We start from the raw sequence: 23,248 nt of genomic DNA on the forward strand, positions 1-23,248 counted from the left end.
GAAAAGTAAACTTGAGTATAAGAATAATTTTGGGTACGCGAGTTAACAATTTCTCGAGTTTACTTTTGGGACAGGCTATGATGCCTGGTTAATGTCGTCGTGACTCGGGGCCTTAAATTGATTGTGGCCGTGCTATATATCCTCATCACTATATCACACGGGCATGCTCAAATGGGATCAATGGCTGACGACGGGCAGAGCACGTCTCTTAACTAACGGACCATAACTTCATAACGTAGAAGGCGGGGAACCTGGAAGGAAAAAGAATGAATAAATAACATAATATATGGCCTATAGGCTATTGCTATTGCGTTGTAACTTGTCGCAAGACTTGATGAGGAACTCAGGCCCAAGGAGCGCCGATGTCGTAGCCTGTCCTTCCTCTTTTCACGACATCGAAAAAATCCCTTTACTTCTGTCGCTATCTCCACAGCTGGGAGGAGTCTGGGAGCCCGAGGGTCGAAAGCTATCCAAGCCTGCTTCCCAACAGCAACAGGATACTCCCCTCCCCCCTCCCTTCCCTCGCGAGGCGCACAATTCCTCATTATGAGCTTTTCTCGGACAAGGTTTGTTTTTCTTCCTTCCACTCTGCTTGTTGTCCTTCCGGCCCTGCTCTCCACTCTTCCTTGTTGCGACGTTCTCTTGCACTGATGCGAATACGCAGCCCAAATGCCCAGCCAGGGGTTAGATCTAGCTCATAATGGCATATAGCGAGGCAGGTTTTCTTGCAAAGATCGATGGGGTGGCGCAGCTTGTTCTGGGTTTGCGTGGCCATAGCCACAACAGTGCTGCTTGTAGGCAGAGAGGCCAATGGAATGACAGATCCGACCGATGTAGGAGTGCTTAAGGAGCTCCTGAAGAATGTGGGTGGCACCGTAAAGCTTCCGTCATGGTCCGGGGACGATCCCTGTGGAGACAGGTGGGAGTACATTCGGTGCGTGGGCAGCTCTGTCACAGGCATCCAGTTGCAGCAGACACATCTACACGGTGAGCTCCCACCGACGCTCAACAAGATGGTGAACTTGAAAGCCATCGCTCTACAAGGCAACAACTTCACTGGTCCGCTGCCAACGATGTCCGGCCTTGCCAGTTTGCAAACAGCCTACTTGGACTTCCAATCCTTCACATCCATCCCTGCCGATTTCTTCCATGGCCTCACCTCTCTCACTTTGATTTCTTTGGATTACTCCTCTTTAAATGATTCCAATGGAGGATGGTCTCTTCCTCCAAATGTTGCAGACCTTCAACAACTTATCACCCTCTCCCTCACACAGACGCATTTGTCAGGCAACCTTCCTGAGTTTTTAGCGGCTATGCCTAATCTGCAAAACGTTCGACTTGCATACAATCACTTCTCTGGAAGTATTCCTCCATCCTACTCTGGTGCGAGCTTTGTGACTCTTCAGCTCAACAATATGCAGGGACCTAATCCTCTCAGTGGCTCCATCGCACCTGTCGGGGGAATGCTGTCTTTAGCGCTGTTGTGGCTTCAGGTGAATGCATTCTCTGGCCCAATCCCAGAAGGGCTTGGCTCTCTAGCCTCTCTGAGAGAATGCAAACTGAATGACAATGAGCTAGCTGGCCCTATTCCATCTTCTCTCAGCGCCTCTTCTTCTCTGACGGTCTTCTCTGTCCAACACAATCACCTGAGTGGGTCCGTGCCAAAGATTGCATCGCTAAATCCAGATAACTTCACATACAGTGATGGGAATCTGTTCTGCTCGGCAACAATCGGGGCACCCTGTGCACCAGAAGTGAATGCCCTCCTCGCCTTTCTCGGCGGTGTTGGTTACCCATCCGCCCTTGCTAGCGATTGGGGTGGAAACAACCCGTGTGTGTGGTCAGGTATCATTTGTAACCCTTCCTCTAAAGTGATCACCATTAACCTTCCCAAGAGAAGTCTCTCAGGTATCATCTCTCCGGCTATTGCAAACCTCAATAGCTTACAGAGCGTTATATTAAATGATAATAATCTTACTGGAACTATCCCAGCATCGCTTGCTTCGCTCACATCTCTCCGTCGTGTCGCCCTTCAGAACAACAATCTTGATGCTCCAGTACCTCAGCTGCCTGGGGTAGATCTTAATGTGACGGGCAATCCAAACATATCCAAGGAGAAGCCTGCTCCTTCGCCAGATGGTAGTGAGAAAAAGGTGCCTCCAAAGGTGCCAGCTCCGCCTGTAATTGCAGAGGAGCCGTCAAGTAATGTTCCTCCTGCTGGAAGCAGCAATTATAGTGGAAGTTCACCTGGTGGAAGCAGCCCGGGCTTGCCATCTAACACTACAGTCGTGCCATCTAATATGACAGGACAATCCGCTCCAACTCAGGTTTCCAAAGCTATGTCCAGCAAGCGGTCATCTGTTGCAGTGGTTGCGGGTGGGATTGCGGGAGCCGTTGGCATGGCGTTCTTGGTTTGTTTGCTTGCCCTCTTCTTGATAAAGAAACGGAGAACTAAGTTTCGCAGCCTGCAAACATCCAACTCGGTTGTAGTTCATCCGGCAGGAAGTTCAGATGATCCAGATTGTCTGAAACCTACCATCGGGAACAGGGTTGATCTTTCAGAAAACCATATTACGGAAAGTGTAATGAGTGGCAGTGACGGCGTGCAGATGGTGGAGGCAGGTAATTTGCTGATTTCGATTCAAGTTCTGCGCAATGTGACTAACAATTTCAGTCAGGAGAATGTGGTGGGAAAAGGTGGTTTTGGTGTTGTGTATAAGGGTGAACTGGATGATGGAACGAAGATTGCTGTGAAGAGGATGGAGGCATGTGTTGTGAGTAACAAAGGTTTGAAGGAGTTTCATTCAGAAATTGCCGTGCTGACAAAGGTGAGACATCGGCATCTCGTGGCGTTGTTGGGCTACTGCATTGACGGAAGCGAGCGTCTTCTTGTGTACGAGTACATGCCCCTTGGCCCACTGAGTCAGCATTTGTTTGAGTTTGCAAAGTTGGGTTTGCCCCCACTGAACCTGAAACGACGCCTGAGCATTGCGTTGGATGTGGCACGCGGCATGGAGTATCTGCATGGCTTGGCTCACCATAGGAGCTTCATACACAGAGATCTCAAGCCCTCCAACATACTGCTTGGGGATGATTACAGGGCAAAGGTATCTGACTTTGGTCTTGTCAAGCTGGCATCAGAGGAGAAGAATTCTATTGAGACAAGGCTGGCCGGAACCTTTGGCTATCTAGCACCTGAATATGCAGGTAATAATTAATTCTGCTCTGTCGAATTGGATTTGAGGTAAAATGGTAATAGCTAATCTGAATTTGTGACAGTGACGGGGCGTGTGACGACAAAGTCTGATGTTTTCAGCTTCGGGGTTGTGCTTATGGAGCTGATTACAGGACGCCGGGCTCTGGATGAAAGCCAGCCCGAGGAGAGTGTGCATCTGGCGGCGTGGTTTCGTCGCATGAGTGCAAGCAGCGACAATTTCCTGAAGGCAATCGATCCAGAGCTGGAGGTGACAGAGGAAAGCAGCTTGAAGAGCATCAAAGCGGTGGCAGAGCTTGCAGGGCATTGCACATCAAGGGAGGCGTGGAATCGGCCTGATATGGGCCATGCTGTCAGTGTGTTACTGCCATTGGTGGAGCAGTGGAAGCCCACGGACATTGAGGGGGACGACGGGATCGGGATCGACCTGGACATGACGCTGCCGCAGGCGCTGAAGAAGTGGCAGGCGTTTGAGGGCTCATCGCTGTCGTCGTCGTCCACATCGGCGTTCTTCGGGGAGGACACAAATGGCAGCATGCCAAGCAGGCCTTTGGGCTTTGCCGAGTCCTTCACGTCCAACGACGGCAGGTGATGTGTCGCTGCCAGCTGGCGTACGCGTGGTGGCACTGACAAGGTTTCCAGCGCGCAAATTCAGAGCCGTACGTCTCTAAAAAACCGGGTAGGAGGCTGCTGGCCTAGGGCCCCACACTGTAACCACGTGTCCTCCGGCCCTACTTGCACCCCTCCTCCCTCAGTTCTAAAGTTATAACCCTATTTTTATTATTTATGTTTTTATTGTATGTAAGCAAAACTGTGCATGTGTGTGTGCGCGCGCTGCGGTGCGGCTCGGTGCCGTGCCCATGGCTAGAAAAAAACAGTTTTCCTACCCGAAGAAAATAAGGGCAAACTTGAAATACTCCCGGTTCTTCGGTCGAAATTTAATGCTTTTGCCGGTAATTACACTAAAACTTATGAAAATTGCCCGGTTTTCTTCAAGGCAAGCCCAAAATCTAATCGAGATTTTAGGATTTCAACCGGTTAAAATACATTGGACCCCGGTTTTTTTCTAACACTGGCCGTGCCTTTTTAATATGAGAGAGAGAGAGAGAGAGAGAGAGAGAGAGAAAAGAGAGATCTTGTGAGTCGGTGGCAAGAGCGGTGGTGTCCACCCGACCTTTGAAAAGATGTACATACATACCAAAGTGCCGCTCGGCATGAGCCATTCAGAAAGTGGACAAATTGGCGGTGGATTCTTAGGACAAGAGGGCCTACCATCTTCTTAAGTAGGGACTAGCTGTCTGCAGGGGCGGGGGGGGATGTGCATCACTATTATGCAAGCATTGTACCCGGAGAACGAAGGCCGAGTGTGATTTGTTCAGTCTTCAAGGATCTTTTTGGACTACATAAGGAGTACTTAGTGAAAGGTGGATTTTTGGGTGCAAATCTGGACCATTGGAAAAAGCTTGTCGGTTAATGCCACATGACAGGGTGTTGACATTTGTGTACCTCCCTCTTTAAAGAGGGGCATTGAGTATTGTGTGAAAACATTATTTTTTATGCCTTCGGAATATATTGTAATGTAATTAGTTTATTGTTACACTTTTTCTTAAAAAAACTTAATATTGTATTGTGACACTACATGTTTAAAACTAATAGTGCGACTTTTTGCTTTTGTAAAAGAAGATTTTGATTAGAATTTTTTTGCCAATAGCCTCATGTAGGTCATAGTGAATTTTCACCTTGTTCTCTTATCATCTCGTATAATATTATTTTATTTAATCTTTTTTGCCATTAGTTTATTGTCTATTATTTTGAAAAAATCCTTTTCAGCAGGAATTTATAGGAAATCTCAATGATAGGTACAATGTGTGTGTGTGTGTGTGTGTGTATGTGTGTGTGTGTCCACTTTCCTCTGTCACACAGAGATCTCAAAGGGAGAAGGCATGTGGCAAGACACATCCATGAGTAATCATGGGGAAATTGCTAGTTTCCATTAGGAGAAAGCGTCGTGGTAGAAAGCATCATGATTGGTAGTAGCGTCATTGAAGAAAGTGTCGAGATGGACAGTGGCTTGCAAAAGGGGTATTGGCAAAAGTTTCATGTGTTGCAAATTGTTGTGCTTGAGAGCAAAGAAGGAAGTATGTGGAGCAAACATATTGGAGCTTATGGATGTTATGGGGGCTAGTTCACGTAGGCATGAGGAGGGGAGAGGAAAGCGACGAGAGATAGAGGGCTAGGCTAGGCGACAATGAGACAGCAAGTCTGCGAGGATGCAGAGATGAGTGTCAAGCATGGGAAGGTGAGGGACAGAGAGGGTTTGAGTAATGGAATTTATTTGATAGGAGCTAGGAGACTTTCCCTACAATGAAAAGAATTAAGCACTTTTCTTGAGTCGGGTACATATTAAAGGGGGTCTTTATCACAATGTCACATTGTGTCTTTTCTCTTGTTCTTTATTTGAGTGAAGGCATTATACGTTGGTGTTTTATCCCATGACTAGCAAGAAATGCATTAAATTCATGAGACATATATTCTCCCCCCCTCGATCAGAACGGAGGGTGCCCATAGTATATTTTGAGACATTTTCAGCCATAGCCAAATTCGTTTTAAAGCACATAAAAACTTCGAACTTCGCTTTAGGCGAGAATACCCATGCATGCGTGGAGTAATCATCAATGTAAGTCACCAAGTAAAGGTAATTGCCCAAGGACGGAATTTGCATGAGCCCACAAACATCATTAGGCACAAGCTGCAACATGAATGTGGCCCTAATTGAACCATCCTTTGGAAACTTCGAACGTTGCATCTTATCCAAAATATAGCCTTCACAAACATGTTTGACAAGTGCTTCAAAAGGCGGCAAAGAAGCAACCATATCAGATTTCTGCAAACGTAACAAACTAGAAAAATTTAGATGACCAAAATGTGCATGTCAAAGTTTTGCATCTGAAAGTCTTTGAATCCATAACTACATTTCCAAAATTTTGCCCACACTTGTCATACAAGTTGATCTTATACAATCTACTGCATAGAATGCTAGATGCAACAATTTCATTACCGAAACTAAGATCATGTGCAGTGCATCTATCATCCATAAATTTGACTACAAGACCAAGTCTAGCAAGTGCAGAGACAGACAAAAGATTCTTCTTAATCCCAAGTACATAAAGTGCATCAACAAGTGTGAAAGAACTGTCATTCGTAGTAGTAAGAACAATCTTTGCAACTTCCTGAACTGGATAAGAAGTGTTGTTGGCACAAGTAATTACATTCCCATGAGGGATAGACTCAAGAGAGGTTAACAAATCACGATGTGAGGTAATGTGCTTTTTGGCATCACTTTCAAAATACCACACATGTGAATCTGCAGCAACAGACATGCTTGCATCATGGACAACAGGATTATAGGTACACATTGCACTAAAAGCCCATTCTGCATCTATCAACATCACAATCTCCTTTCAAAGAAGACTCAACAATAGTTGCATTCATAGTGAAACCAGTATTTGCAATGGAACCATCCTCTTTCTTCTTAGCCTCTTTCGCTTTCAACTTGGGACATTGCTTAATCAAGTTATCATTAGCTTTATAATAATGGCAACGCTTCTTTTTTTTTACCTTATCACCAGAATTTCCAGACATTGCTGCCAGCAGAAGCATTAGCAATATGTGATTTTCCACTCGCAGAAGAACCATAAGAAGTGGTTATATTGTTGTTATCCCCTTTTCTTTGAGCAGCAATAATGGTATGTTGAATTGCACGTTGTGTAGCTCTGTTTTTTTTGGAAAGTGACTCTTGCAGCAGTAATGTGCATAATGCATCAACTTTGACAACATCAGGATTTCCTTGGGTCGTGAGTCTCCAAGCACTAGCAAAAGTCTGGTAAGAGTTTGACAAGGCATCAAGAACAATCTGCACAAGGGAACTCTCTGAAATTACTTCATCTGCATAAATAAGTAGCTCATTGATATCCTTGACACTAGCAAGGAAAGTGTCTATATCATCTTCCTCTTGCATAATCTTCGATTCCAGCTCTTAACGTAGAAGTGCAATTTTGCAGATTTCGTTGAACGAATGTGAGGAGTAATAGTGTTCTTCACAGAGGACGCAATCAATGCATGAGCCTGGGCATCTTTTACATCTCAACAAGCTTGGTTCTTCCGTAGGCAAAACAACTCTAACAGCAGCAATCCTTGTTGTAAGACCTGCAACATCCTCTATATTCTCTGTATCCTCAGAACGAGGACATACATCAATGCCCTCCACAATGTTCGGAACGCCCTTCGACACAAGAACATGTTGCATCCTATAAGCCCACATAGGGTAATTGTCCCCATCCAATCTATTCTCAATAGCAAACATCTTGAACACATCCGTGTTGTTGCCAGCCATTGTTGCCAGCCATGGTAACTGTTGCACTTGATGTGAAAACTGCCCGAAAAGAGGAGAAACGAAGCGGGAACGTGTGCTATATAGCACAAACTGTAGAAGATTGTAAGGGATTTGTTATGCAGAAAACAACACTGATAGAAATTCTGCACAAAACGACAAAATAGCATGCGCAATACTGCCTGTAGTGGATACAGAGACCGAAATGAGCCCAAAACAAAAATCAGAGCAGACCAAGCTCTTCGAGCTTATCCGAAATTTTTGTCGACCTTTGAATGCTCGCCTAAGCTCACAGAAATTGGAGAAAGTGAGTAGACATGTGTTGGAGCTATTGGCGAGTAAGCCCGAGAGGACGTAACCTACTCTGATATCGATTGTTGGAATTAGGGTTGCAGAAAAATACACACAGCTTGGAGAAAACGAAGGAAGCTTGAGGCACACAATAGAGAGTGTATTACTAAGTATGCAATGGAAAGATAGATAGTCCTAAAATGATGGACGTATATACAATGCACGGGGGAAAAAACCTCCTAAAGAGGGAAAAAACACCCCAGCGATCCTAAGTGTGTTCACACACATCACTACCACATGTATATGGAAACAGAATCTGAAGCGGAGCATGACAGAGAAGGTTGAGTGTTTAGAAGCGAGATTCATTCAAAAGCTTCCACCTGCAAATTCGATGGCCAAGATTGCAAAAATCCAAGAAATTGGTTTTGGTGAGAAAACCTTGAAGAGACAGTTGAAATCTTAGAGAATAGTTTTGGTAAGAAGAATTTAAAGAAGGAGATCTTAAAAGTTAACGTAGACTTGGAGGGTGTTGTTAAAATGGCTCTAGAAACATAAAATGTTTGGAAAGAACAATTTGAATGTCCACAAAACAATCCATCAGCAAGGAAGCAGAGGAGAATACAAGCGTGTCACAACGAGGATGACTTTTGTCTTTGTTTTCAATAGGCTTGACATCCTGTCTAGCTCCTTGATGGAAAATGATGCGTGAAGCAACCACGGTGTGATGGATTACTTCGCATAATACGAGGCCATTGAGAGTTGATGTATTTGGCCATCTCTTCAGGTAATCCCGCACAAAATTGCTCCCTTTTCTCGGCAAAGTCTATCTTTCAAAAGACAGTAGCCTTGAGATGTAAATCCCAAAACTTGTCTAGATACTTGTGGATAGACTCATGAGAGAGAAGCTTCAAGCTGCACCATTTGGTGATCACTTTGTCCTTTGCATCGCTTGCAAGAAATTGCTTTCTGATGGGCAGATCATCTAGTTGAACTTTTAGTTATGGAAGTGAGTAAGATGAGATCTATGTCAAGGTATGCGAATGGATCTAGAAGCTCACTATTGAGTTGGATGATATCAGAAGAACTTTTCTTCAGGCTACCAAGTTCATCAAGAAACATCGACATAAGAAACGTAAAGTGATTGGTTTGCTATTAAGGATGACATAATGCCAATGATATAGATAGACTACAAAATGTAAAAGCAATGGGAATCACTATCTAGAGTCATTTTGGATGGACAAGTCGGGGTAAACATACTAGATGAGCATATTTGACAAAAAATTGGGGATAATTGAAATGTCATCTGCACCTTTTAGAATACAAATGAGAGATCAAAGATTAGTACAAGCGAATGGCCTAGTAGAAAATGCAGATCTAAGAAGTTCAAGACCAACTTTTTGGTAATGAATGTTCAAGGTGCCTAAAGCATGCTATTGAGTAGACCATGGCTATAGAGTGTTGGGTTTGTGCATGATTATGCATGCTAGACACTCACCATACAGGGCTAACGCCGCAGAATCTAGTTCAGGACAAACAACACTAGAAGTTGGAAGAGGGCAATGCGGCATGAGGAACTTTGTAGAAAGTATGGTACTAAAAAAATAGAGAGAATGCTAGCCTCAATGAATATATTCCCTCTGTTACAAATAGATCTGAATGTGGTACTGTTAGATTAGAAGAGGGCACATGAATAGTGAGAACAACACCTCGAGAGTTTCACTAAATCAAACCAAGAGGAGAGAATGGTTAGTATGGACGAACGAACATCCAACATGCATTGAATCCCCAAAATCACCATCTATATTTAGGGTGGTAGCACCTGTATCCTTCAAGGTAGCAATGCCACCCACTTTTTTAAACCTTTTAGATTTTACAATAGGCCATTGATCTTCACCCTATGTAGCTACATCCATGTTCGAAGCCTCACTTGCACCCACAATATCATTCCACGCATTCGAACTATCAAAGTAATCACCCTCATTCACTGCATCCATGTCCCTAGCACTATCACCACCCACGGCATCCTTCCTTGCATTTTGATCATAGGTACATTCACCTCCACCCTCTTGTTAACATTTTGAGGATTCTTTACATTATGAACATCTCTAAAGTCATCCACACCCAGTAAGGATGCATGCACATCTTTGCAAGTATCAACCCCACTTGATGCTTCCTTCCTTGCTTTGTCACCTTTGGCACGTGCTCTGTCAATGGTACCAAAGGTTGTATGATTGCATCTTTGATAGTAGCACCGGGAACATCATATGGAGTTGTTTCCCTTGTATCCTTGCAAGCATCCTATGTACTGGATGTTTCCATCCCAACGTCTTTCATAATAGGACTGCGAACGTGATCCAAAGAGGAAACAATCCTATGCTTGTAAGCATCCTCTATACCAAATGTTTCCATCCCTACATCTTTCAGTAGGATTGGGAATGTCACATGGAGTAGATGCAACCATATCCTTGTAAGGATCTAGCCCACCCATTTCTTCATCTTTACCTGCATTTTCTTCATCAAGACATACTACCTCACAAGTTGTTTTCAACTGCTGAATAATGTCATCATGCATCATGGGGTCCTCTAAAACAATATCATCACCATGCTCTACAACTTTCACTCAATTGGCAGCATTCTTGTTGGAGCGGGTCGTGTATGTATGGTTGGCAAAGAGATGTGTTTTTATAAACATCAAAATGAAGCATGTGATAGCAAATATATGCAACAATTGTTCTTAGCACTTGCACTTTGTTGTCTAGTCTTCCTTGGAGACGCAAATTCAGGCACAGTAGACTCATCTTCATCTTTCCTAGGCTTCTTCGGAGTAGGCATGGTGATCTTCGTCTCTGAAGTAATTATAAACAGTGAATGTTAGATATATAAAAGATTATAAATGGAACATTATCAGTCAGAAACAATTGGAAGATCAAGTGGAACAGAAACAAATTTACCTTCATTAAGAGCAGAAGATTCACTTTTGGTATCTCAAATTTTGCAGACTCAACAAACCTTAATGTTTCTTTGTTTCGCATAGAATAAATAAAGACACTTTAGGGGATGGGATAATTAAACTTTCTTGATTTCATAGACATGAGGCAAAGCTCTTCTCACAACTGATCTCTATCTTGGAAACCATTGTTGTTGGATATAGGCCTAACCTTTTTGACACCCTCATTCACAGAGGTACAAAACGATTAAACACCACACATAAACATAGAGACAAGGTAATGGAAATACATCTACTACTCTGCATCAAAAGCAAAGCTACATCCCGTGCAATTGGTAAAGCCACCAATATACACCGCATTTACTCCTCCCTTAGGTACACAGGGAGGGGGTGACATAATGGAATTGGGGCCGCTTGACTCAACTTCCCTTCTTAATCCTTTTGAGAATTGAGGTGCCCTCATTCCTTCTCAAGGCTAGTCTATTTGAAAGCTAAGAAACTTTGCAAAAGTTACCAATCCTTGTTATTTTAACACTCCAAAATACATCGTTTAATGTGCATGCAGCAAACACCCTTCCCTAGCAAGTAGTGACAAAGCAACTATGTGTTTCCCTATCATGCTATATAGCCAAACCCTAGTTATATAGTTGGGGCACTTTCGTATTCATATAGTGCTAGATTAACTATATGGTTGATGTAGAAGCTATATAGTAGTTACATAAGCTATATCACTTGATCACCATTTGCTCTTTCATAGCCATGTAGTGGCACTGAGGTTATATAACTGACTCAATAACTATGTATCTGGTCAGACATCTTTACTTAAGTGCCATATAAGCTATGTTGCTCTTGTAGCAGGTATGTAGGTGGTGTAGAACCAATAGATAGTTGGCATATAGAATAGCCATATAGTTAATGGACAGCTATGTACCTAGCCATATAACTTCCATAGGTATATCAAATAAACACTTATAAAATTTTGCAAATTAAAAACTTGCTCTGTATATTACAAATTCAGGTATGGGATGTACTTATGTATTATATCAGGAACGTTTTTAACAAGCTATTGACGTTCTGTTGCATGCGCAATAGTTATTAAGTTTTTATTTTCATTTTATCACTAAAATATCTAGCCTATCTCAATATATAGCTAGGGTTTAAACTATCTACTAGCTCACCCTGTAGAAAGAGACAATGCCATAGCCTATGGCCAATTCTAAGAGGATATATAGCCTACAAAAAGTATTTTCCAACTATGGTCCATCCTGAGGAAGGTCTACCTAGCAAGGACTACCTAGCACAAAAAACAACATGGATAGCATACACGTGATGATAGCACCAGACCTTAGCCTTCACAACATCTTTTGCCAGCTCGTCAAGGTCCTGTGAAAACTCTTTTTGTTGCAAGTGTCTCAGACAATCAAACATGCGATGGTGATCAAACCTGTAAGTCAATGTCTCTATCTCGCCTTTAAGTGTAGAGATAAGGGGGTTCTCATGGTGACCTTTAGACCTATGCAAAGAGCAGGTAGAAGATTCTACACCCGACTGTGAATCGTCAAGTCAGGTGTAAAAGCAAAGCACCCACTTCTCAAGCAAATGCACTGGCTCAAAAAAATGTTTGGGATGCAACACACCCTTTAGGTTCCCTGTCACTTCACGCCTTGGTGCTCCTGGGCTTCTCATGGCGTCCTCCCACCTTTTGCACTTATTATCTAAATTTTCATGTTATTCATTGCTCTTCGTAGCTCTCTCTACAAATAGGGCCCATGAGGTTGTGTACATAGCTGGCTTCTTGGTTGGATCCTTCTGGGGTAGAACAGTTCTCTAATGTGAACCCTTTTTCATAAGATTGGCTGACCTCCTAAAACACAATCCCTTCTTGGTAGACATCCCAATGCATTTAGACTAAAAGCTCAACAAAATCGCACTTAACATGATACACCTTGAGCTTTCCATTACTCCCCACATCTGGCTTTGGGCATGAGAACACATCACTCCAATCCCTGTTGCTAATATCATACTTGCCATGTAGATTTCAAGAATTGGATTAAACTTGTTGCATAGTCAAGATTCCCTGCAGACAACTTACATGGTGTTCTCCGATCCTATGTCCACTAAAAACCAAACAGATTTGGAAACATAAAGTGAGCAAAGAAACACAATGACAACAATAAATGAGCAAACATATTTGTATGTGTTTAGTGTGTATGTGTCATCTATATGAGAGAGAGAGAGAGAGAGAGAGAGAGAGAGAGAGAGAGAGAGAGAGAGAGAGAGAGAGAGAGAGAGCATGGAAAGGTGAGTATGCACAAATGCATTTCACTGGTAAATAGAGAAACCATCATGTAATGTATGTGTGTGCATTTGTGTGTGTAGGAACTAGACCATGCAACTTATAAGCTTGTACAAGGCATATCACACACTAAAAAGGTAAATCAAGCATATGTAATGAACCTACAAATCACAAAATTCAAGCTCACAACATACACACTGAAAACCATAGAGAGCGTGCCAACCATACTAGAGCATGTAATTGCTAGATAAAACTAGAGCATGCAAAATCAAGCAAAAAATGTATCTACAAGACAACTCAATCATGCATACTCAAATCTTATTGACATAGATAGAGAGCTTGGATTTGTGTGTGTGCGTGTGAGTGAGAGAGAGAGAGAGAGAGAGAGAGAGAGAGAGAGAGAGAGAGAGAGAGAGAGAGAGAACGAAAATGAAATGAAATGTTATATTAATGTCTTCAAAAGGCTAAAGTGACCTATGAGACCTGAAAGTTACAATGTGGTGGATCTGATACAAAGTCAGAGTAACAAGAGTAACAAGATGACAAAATGACATAATGACAAAATAAAATACTGTAGAATCCTAAACTGCTAGGAGTGAACTAAGCAGCTAAACAACTAGCTGGGATAGCTAGATCATAGGAGATCCAGCATTGGTCGCTGGCAGATCTCATCAATCTCCTCCATGGTCATTAGTCTGACCGGGCATCGTGCATGTCGAGCCAAAGTGATCCGAATCCTCTGATGCAGCCTCCATTGATGTTGTGTAGTCCTCCGCAGTCGTGGGCGTCTGGATCTCCCCAGCTTTGTCACTCGATCGATCAGTGTGCCTCTCGTGTAAGGCGACGAGCTCTGCTGTGGTAGTAACTCCTCTAGGTGTCCAGTGGCACCTCTAAAGAAGTCTGTGATTTGTCTCTGAGACTGACAAGTCTTTCCTCTCATCAGGCTCTCTCTGTGTCTGCGCAGCTCGAGCAAAAACAAACCCAGCCATCTCTGATCCTCGTACTGCATGACTCTAGAGAATGGTCCAAAGCCCTCTCTGAACAAGCAATGGAGGCGGCCTCGTATCTCGTAGTAGACGGGGGGAGAGAGAGAGAGAGAGAGAGAGAGAGAGAGAGAGAGAGAGAGAGAGAGAGAGAGAGAGAGAGAGAGAGAGAGAGAGAGAGAGAGAGAGAGAGAGAGAGAGAGAGAGAGAGAGAGAGAGAGAGCTACTTGCTGCTCAACCTTGTTGCCTCCTCCAACCTCTGATGACCTTTATAGTCCTTCTCTCTAGCAATTGATATGAGTGGGACTCTGATTTTGATTTTCCTCCAAAATCAACTACACCCGACAACAAGTAGTTGACCAAAGTGGGCCAAAGTCACTACATAGGTTCCAAGGACCATGGTGACCTGTAAGCTACTTGCAAAGTCAAGGTTGAGATCGAGGGCTTGTGAAGGCCATAGGCCAAGAAAGAGACAAAAATACGCACTGAAGAGACACAGTCTCCCACTGAGACCAAATCCTATGCAAAATTTGAGAATTTTTGTTCCAATAGACATAACTAGCCATCCACTATCAAGCCATGAAATTTTCCACAAAGCAATTTGGGATAAAATATCCAAGCGGAAGATAGAAAGTGTAATTCAGGCCATACGAACATCCTACTAGAGGTCCACAACTTCAAATTCAACTCCAGGGGCATAAATGTGCTCCAAAACATGCAAGGAATCAAAGCAAAGCAAAAGAGATAAAAAATGACAAAAAACTTAGTACCGCGATATTGACCCAACACATATATTTTGATACGAGTGGAATCTATAGGCCAAGAAAAGTCCATGGATGCCTTCAAAGCTCAATTTTGACTAGGGATGATCATCCAAGCTTAGAATCTTATCCCACTTTAGCTCAATGAGGATACAATCAAGTAGCCGACGACTTGTTGGCTAAACAATAAGTATCTCTAGGAAAACACGACTACAATTTTCCAAGGCAAATTTAGAGATAAAGAGGGCAAAAAGGTGGAATGGACGATCATGTTCAAAGAGATAGAATAGTTGGCCAAGCACAAAGATGTATAGAGAATCTTCAAGAAGGTTGGGCTAGAAAAGTACTTTGAGCTACCATCACGCTAGATAGATTAAAGGAAGGCCTACCAGCTAGTCTCCACCATCCAGGTAGTTGATACTGCCATGCTTTTTTACCAACAAGGAGAAGATAAAAGTATGATGGCATAAGCCCTAAAATTGTTGAACATTGAAGATTCCATAAAGGCAAGAGAATTGACCATGATGGAGACTTTTGGCCAAGCTAGACCATCTACCACGTTTGCATATTTGAAGAGAAAAGAACTCAAAGCACCACTTTGTTTGTATCAGCAACACTTGGTAGTTTCAAAGGCAACGCCACTCCGGTACACATTGCCAACCTAATGGCACATCAATTGAAAAAAGAAACAAAGAGACAGTTTAAGCTAGCCAAATACTTTCATGAGGTGATAGAAAACTTCTTGCAAAGAAGAGGGACAAGCTAAAGTACATCAGAGGGGGTGAAGTGCTAGCCGACTTGCATACTATGCATTGGGTCGAGCCCACTACGAATGGAATGCAGCCTTTCACCTATTAAGCTATTGCAAGGCAGCTAATGAAGCAGCAAATTGCTAATCTATCAATCAATACATGGAAAGTGGCAGCTTGGATGGCCAACAACCTTCCACCAACTTTGGAGAAAAATCTATGGCTAAAGGTTGATGAGGATATCCTAAAGAAAGAACCAAGGTGAAACAGTTGGCTTGGCAAAAATCTTGAGGTAGTACTAGAAACCTTTAGTGAGGAAGAAACAAATACAAAAAAAGAGACCCCTAGTAGTGAAGTAGATGATGAGGACACAACGAATCTGAAGGCTACCATGATTAGCACAAGCAAGGCAACCAAGAGTAGGGGAAAAGCCAAGCAAAAAGCTGATGAAGAATATACATAAGCACAAAAGGCATCCCACTTAGAGGAAGATGCATAAAAATAAGCAGGAGAAGCCAAAGAGATCTGCAATCATGAGAGGGCCAAAACTGAACAGAGAACCATGGCCTAGATTAGATGAGATGAAGAAGAAGTTTTTAGGATGATAGCTGAAAAAAGAGCGACAAGGGAAGTTTGGAAGAGGCTTGAAGATAAACAAAAGCTAACGGAGGAAGAAGAGGAAAGAAGAAAATCCCAAGAAGAAGATAGAGTGTCTACTCCTTCACAACAATCTACACCTCCACCATCAAAAGAGGTTCCACTCTCTACCCCTCCTACTACCAAAATTAAACAAGAGAAGGCAAAAAATAAGCAAACAAGTCATAGAGGAAGTGCTTGGAGTCACCATTGAAGATCCTTTGCAAAGAGAGGTAAGGATAAAAAAAGAATAGGCTCCATATGAAAGAGACGTGCATTGCATGATGGTGACTTAGAAGAACAATGGGTCCCAAGAAACCCTTAAACCAAGAACCCCTTCCTTGTCCAAGCAAGAAGAGGTCGAGAGATCATAAACAGAGGAGGAGGCCCAATGAATGAAGTTAGAAGCATAAGCAAAAGAGAAGGACGAGACTGAAAAAAATTCATAGCTAGAGGGAGAAGGGAACGCCAAAGCCGAAGCTGCAAAGCCTTCTATGTGGGCTAGTCTAGAAGAGACAAAGAACCAACTCTATGTGGGCTAGTCTAGAAGAGATAAAAGACAAAGAAACAACTCATGAAGCCACCACAATTTTGGAGGACAAAATGTAGGTGGAACTACAAGTCTTAGAAGTTCCTAAAGTGCAAACTCAAGCTGAGACAATAGTACCATCTGTTGGCACCATCACTCCTACACCAATAGATGCAACTACAAGCACGACATCTACATCACCATATGTTGAAGAATACTCTTAGAAAACGCTCATGCTTGTAGATAAGTTTGAGTGAGTTTTGTACATCAAGGAGGAGTTGGCAGTTGACAGCTCAAGTGTAGCAGTTAGAAGAAAAAACACAAGAAGCTGAAAGATATGTAGAGACTTACAAGGTCACACTTGAAAGCTAGAAGTTGACATATTCCACCTTCAAGAAGAGCTTACCTAGCAAAAGGCCAATAGTAACAGCTTGTAGCATCTCCTTGATAAGCAAGAAGTGGAAATTGTAGTAGTATCTGATTGTCTTGAAGCAATCCAAGATACTTGCTATGGGTAGCAGGAAGACAAAGTTGGACAAGTAGGACGTTGATAAATCCAAGGTGAAGATTCAACCAAATTTGGCCAGCACACGATTACAAATGACAAAAGGAATTTAGAGGCCCAAGGCTCCCTTCTCAAAAAAAATTAGGAGAGACCTACAATAAAAGAATTATAGTAGAGATGAAGCTTATGCAACCCTCAAGAAGAGGAACAAAGAACTAGAGACATAGTTGAATCCTAACTAGAGGATTTGAAGGGACGTCACCCTTCAACAAATGATTACAGAAGAGAAAATGGAAAAGGAAATCAATGATCTTAAGGCCCAACTATAGAATGCCAAAGAAAATATTGGCAAAGGGATAGCTAATGAGGAAGGACCTACAAATACCATCTTGGTAGACCAAATTGGCCTAGAATTTCTCGATCTGGATGCTCCAACATAAGAAGAGGCAATAGATATAGTAGAAGAGACATTCACATAGGCTAAGGCTAGTACCATGGTAGTGGTCACTACCTTAAGCATAGAGGCTAAGAAAAAATTGAAACAAGTTGTACTATAATTGAAAGAATCCAAGCAAGAACACAAAGTGCTCCACTTTGTCAATGTCACAAGGATTGCTCCTAGTAGATAGAGCAATCCTAGAATGAGAGCTCACTTCCATCTCCGCTCATAAAATTTAAGTATCTCGGAGTGAAAGAGAAGGTATTGAAGGATCTACAAGAGGAAAAGTTGAAGTCCAAAGATCCCACAAAGTACATAGAGCCCACATGGAGGGTAAGATATATCAAAAAGCACCCAAGGTACCACGTCTTGCTTACCAATGCTCCAAAAGAAATATGAGAAGATCCACTTTATTGCCCAACCTCCAAAGTTTGGACCTTAGAGACATTCCATAAGGGAAGGAAAGCATATGCGCCTTGGATGTCCTTTCTCAATGGCAGCAAGGGCTTATGCTACAACCTCTCATGGCGACCAACATATGAAATCCTCTATGGATTTTATACCAAAGTGATGTTCTTACCATCCTCCTACATGGAGACAAATGAGGAGGCTTTTAAACAAGAATTTTCACATGAGAACAGGTTTGCTCAGGCCAGTATTGAAGAAGATAAATTTCTAGCTTAATCAACCTATTGATTTGCAATAGAATTTATGTCAGAGAAGGACAAGAAGCTTTGTATCAAATACCAAGAGGCCTTGGAGTAAATTCAATGGAGAAACAAAATCCGTAGCCTTAGCCATCACCTTTCCATTTGAGCATATTTCACGAGACAAGATGATCTAGGAGGGGGGGATTATTAGCAGCAAGCTAACAAATACAGCCTATCAAAATATCATGAGGCATTTTTGTATTATCTTGTGTAATTTTCCCATCATTTTATGAAGCCAATGATTGGTTATTTGTGCACCCCCGACTTATGTGATTTTAAGTATTTTGGATGTAATTATGAGCCATTGATAATTTAGTTCGGGCTGCTAGCCTGTGCACCATATGTGGCCTGTATAATTGGTATTGCCTCCTTATGCTCCACTAGTGCCGCCAAGTTGTCGGGACCAGCCTCATGATCATTTGCTGCCTGATCTCGAACTCTTTTGTGAGGTGCCATGGATAATATACTTTAGATTAGTTTATTAGTCTCTTTTGTTTTCTAAGCATACTAAAGAAGTCACTAAGGCTATTAGATGCACTCCCAAAAACCTTAGATAATTTTCTTTATTAATTCTTTAATTTATAGTTAGCTTTAGAATAATTACATGGCTTAAATATTTCTATGAATTAAGTAGGCTCTCTAATAACCACCACAAGTAGATATAGCTAAGCGTTATCTACCATAATTATCTCATAGTTATATGTGAAGCAAAATTTTACTAACAATAATTGATAAAATTAGACCCTCAACCTTATCCTAATTATCTTTAATTATTCTAACGTATAAGTATCATATCTATATTATTGGTAATTTTTTAAATCTTTTTTAAAATTTATAAGCCTTATTTTAGCATTATTTTAGCTAAAAATAGACAAAATTAATAATAAATAAGCTTTCATTTGTAAAAATTTACAAAAAAGGTAAAAAATACATCTTTTGTTATCAGAGTTTTTGTAAAGGATTATATAAATAATTATAATTTCCTATATTTTAAGAGTTTTAAAATTAACTAAAATTACATAGAGTAAAAATCGGGTAGCATGACTGTACCATTGCTCTTCCCAATATCCTAAAGATTTAGAGAAATTAAATTCAACTTTATTCTTTTATAAAAAGGATTTCATTCTATTTTAATAGTCAAAATTTTGGTGTGGCTACAAGTTGACAAAAATTGATAATGGATGTCTCTTAATCATGCAATAGAGATTCCAATTCTAAATTTAGTTTTCTTCATTAGACTATAGTTTAGCAATTTTTACTAATCAAAATTAAGCTCGTCAATACTTCTTCTAATTGCACTTAACTAGAGCATAATTACCATTTCCAATTACTCAATTAAGCTTAATCATGCATAATATACTTAGCATGATTACTATAATGACTCTTGTTTAAACAAACAAGGTGAGTAAACAATAGAGATTCTAGCATAGTTAAAGACTTGGCATAAGTGCATAGAGATTCTAAAGAAAAACTAGTATAATAATGCTATATTACCTCATAAATATACTTGAGTTATTGATCTCTAAGTGGTTTTTGGATGCCCTTCTCTTGGGAGAAGTAAACGTTTTGAGTGTAGTAGAGTATTCCCAACAAAATGTGTAAATAAGTAAGAACTCATAGCTTATTTAAAGCTTTTATGAAGCAGGGGGGCATGATAAAAACTACCCCTACTATAGGAGCAAGCCCCTAGATTGATATCTTACCTCCATGCCGTTTTAGGCCTAGTGAGGTCCTACGGTCCACCCACTACTTCGACACTGTCCATTTTGTCAAGTTCTAGGGCTTCTAAGCTTTGTAGTTGCTTCCATGCTTCACTTGAGAGCCACCCTACCCCCCATGTGACTCCATTGCAACCCATGTGATTTTCTATCTATTTTAGTCAATAGGATTGCATATATTTTATCCCTTACATTTTACAAAAGATCTACAAAAGTCTAAGGTTACCTTAAAGGTTCAAACTAGGTTTCAAGGGTCTAGATTTGTCCAATTTTGATTATGAAAATTTATGTGTGAAGTAATGCCCAACTTAAGATTCTTAAAATATCATACTTTACCCAATTTAGAGTTCTCTTTTGCCAAGAATTTGGATACCTTATAGATATTGAGACGATATAATACCATTATGATATGAAAGTGATACCGGCAAATGACAAGTTTATACCGGTATTATACTAGTATTACACCGTGTGATAGTTTTATGATCATTATCACATTGTCCCTTAAACATACATGATAGTGATACAAAACATCTACAAGTATAATAGTGGTATACAACCGGTATAATAGTAGTAAGATACATGTGTGAAACTAGTATATAGCAAAACGATAGGAAACAACCACCGCACTTTAACCCGGTAGACAAAATAGCAAAGTTGTTGTTGTGGTACTAGCATGATGATGACACATCTTTAGGTATCAGTATGATACCAATATCATATGATGGAGATACTAATTTGATATCAATATGATAACGACACAAAAGAGTGACCAATATGAAACCATTTTCACAACCTATAAAAGCGATATCATATCAAATATGAATGTATGATACCAATACCTCTATGGTATGACAATGGTATCTTACCTTAATGATACAATATGATATGCTAATGTTATTTGTACACTAGATGGGAGTAAACATCAATTCTTTTAAACTCTTACAATCGATCGTTTTAGGAATCGGTTTCCAATGAGAGGGTAGGGGAATTTTTTTGCCAAGCATTTTCTAGCGAGCGCTTTTTTGGAATCATACGAGCAGATTCCAAAAGGATTCTTTCTCTCTCTTGACCCTTGATATTTGAGGATCCGCTTTAGATTCCAAAAGAATTCTTTCTCTCTCTTGACCCTTAATATTTGAGGATCCACTCGTTTTTCTCTCTCTTCACCCTCCGTCGTCCTTCCCCCCCCCCCCCCCCTCTTCTCTCTCTCTCTCTCTCTCTCTCTCTCTCTCTCTCTCTCTCTCTCTCTCTCTCTCTCCCCCTCAATTTTTCCCTCGGCAAACACACATCAATCGAATATTCATCATTTAAAAATCTCCCTTGTTTTTTGACTCTCTCATGTACACTTATAAAAGAACATAAATAGATCTGAGTCATTACACACACACACACATTCTTTCAAACATCATAATCTATGTCGAGCAACAAGTTTATCCATCAATCGGACAATGCTACACCCAAATCTCTTCTACCTCACTCATGTACCCCCTCTCTCTCTCTCTCTCTCTCTCTCTCTCTCTCTCTCTCTCTCTCTCTCTCTCTCTCTCTCTCTCGCGCGCGCGCGCACACACAATTACACACACAGAATTTCTCCCTTGGCGAACACACCTCGCTCAAACATCCATCATTTACAAATTTCCCTCTCTCTCTCTCTCTCTCAAGTTTCTTTTCTTGGTAAGCACACATACATCAAGGACAAAAACACACTTGAACCATTAAACACATACACACTCTTTCAAATAGTTAACACAACTCAATCAAAGATTGTGATCCCTTGAGCAATAAAGGTCTATCTCTTTCTGTCCTTGAAAAAGCTTCCAATTTTGAATGCTCTCTCTCTCTCTCTCTCTCTCTCTCTCTCTCTCTCTCTCTCTCTCTCTCTCTCTCTCTCTCTCTCTCTCGCGTGCGCGCGCACACACACACAAGGACAAGTATCATTTTACACCAAGATTAATGTTAACAAGTGGAGCGAAAGAATGATTTTTAAACCAAAATAATCCAAAACATCTTGGCCAATGGTCCAAAAAAGAAAAATCAAATGAACTTTGCGAAATTCAATACATGGCGGAAAAGGTGTCCCAAAATTATCCAATCATGGGGCTTTACTCTAAGTTTGGATATGTGCGTTCATGGCCAAGCTGATGTATGAACATGTTTTTATTTTGGCTCAATCCAAGCACTCTCAACAAAATGAATTACAAGTGCTTGCAAGCTAAACAAGATTTTTTATTGGCCTCTGTGTTGATGAAATTGGGGCATGCAATAGGGCTCATCCTTGATATGCACCTCATACACCCCCACATGGTTGACCACTTGAAGACTTCATGTACATTGTCTAAGATGGATTTCTCTTCAATCACCTTAGCCTTTAAACAAAGAGCCAATCCAATTTTCTTTGATGCCTCCTCTAAAATGGAAGTACAAAATTTGACTCTTTTGTCCTTTCTTAGTATTCAGCCATTACTACTTTCTTTTGTTGAAGCAAAAGAGGAATCACCTCCACCCCTAGGAGGATTCCACATTTTAGTTGCACCCATTTGTTGTTTTCCAATTGTCTCCACTTGAAATCATCCTTCAAGCAATATCTCAACTTTCTCATCTGTAAGATTGGTTTCTAGATCAACCGACCAAATTAATGGTGGAGGCGCTTGCCTTGGATCTATGTTATAATCCACCACACAAAAATGAATAACATGGTTGTGACAGAACCAAAACCATTGTGCAAGTAGCTCATTTGAATGTTTTCTATACCCCTCAAAAGATGGTGCAGAAGTCCCTTTATTACATGCCACTATATTTTGTCCACGTCTTTTTCCACCACTAGGGGTGCCACTACATGTTACGCGACTTCCGAGAGGAGTTCTTCTAATTGCCCACATAGCTTCATTGACCTTTCGTTACAAAACACAAACATTTGCCTAGAATTCTCACTCCCATTTGTAGCCCCTGAATCCTCCTTGAAAATGATCTTCCTGGGCCTTTCATGTGACGTACAATCATGTGTTTTTGAATTACACTCTGGTCTATGTGTGGATTCATCCTCAACCTCAATCACAATCAATGGTCCTTTCTTTTTCCAG

General features: G+C 41.2%; 1 protein-coding gene across 1 annotated transcript; it reads left to right on the top strand.

Moving 5' to 3' along the window:
- Positions 1 to 332: 332 nt before the first annotated feature.
- Positions 333 to 4,160, top strand: LOC147438321 (receptor protein kinase TMK1-like). The gene is made up of 2 exons (XM_086487605.1): positions 333 to 3,207; positions 3,280 to 4,160. Exons 1-2 carry the CDS (start codon positions 738 to 740, stop codon positions 3,804 to 3,806), a joined length of 2,997 nt encoding a protein of 998 aa, XP_086343731.1. The 5' UTR covers positions 333 to 737; the 3' UTR covers positions 3,807 to 4,160.
- Positions 4,161 to 23,248: the final 19,088 nt, after the last annotated feature.

The sequence above is a fragment of the Adiantum capillus-veneris genome, chromosome 17, assembly GCF_014529385.1.
Source record: "Adiantum capillus-veneris isolate H3 chromosome 17, ASM1452938v2, whole genome shotgun sequence".
Taxonomy (NCBI): Eukaryota; Viridiplantae; Streptophyta; class Polypodiopsida; order Polypodiales; family Pteridaceae; genus Adiantum; species Adiantum capillus-veneris.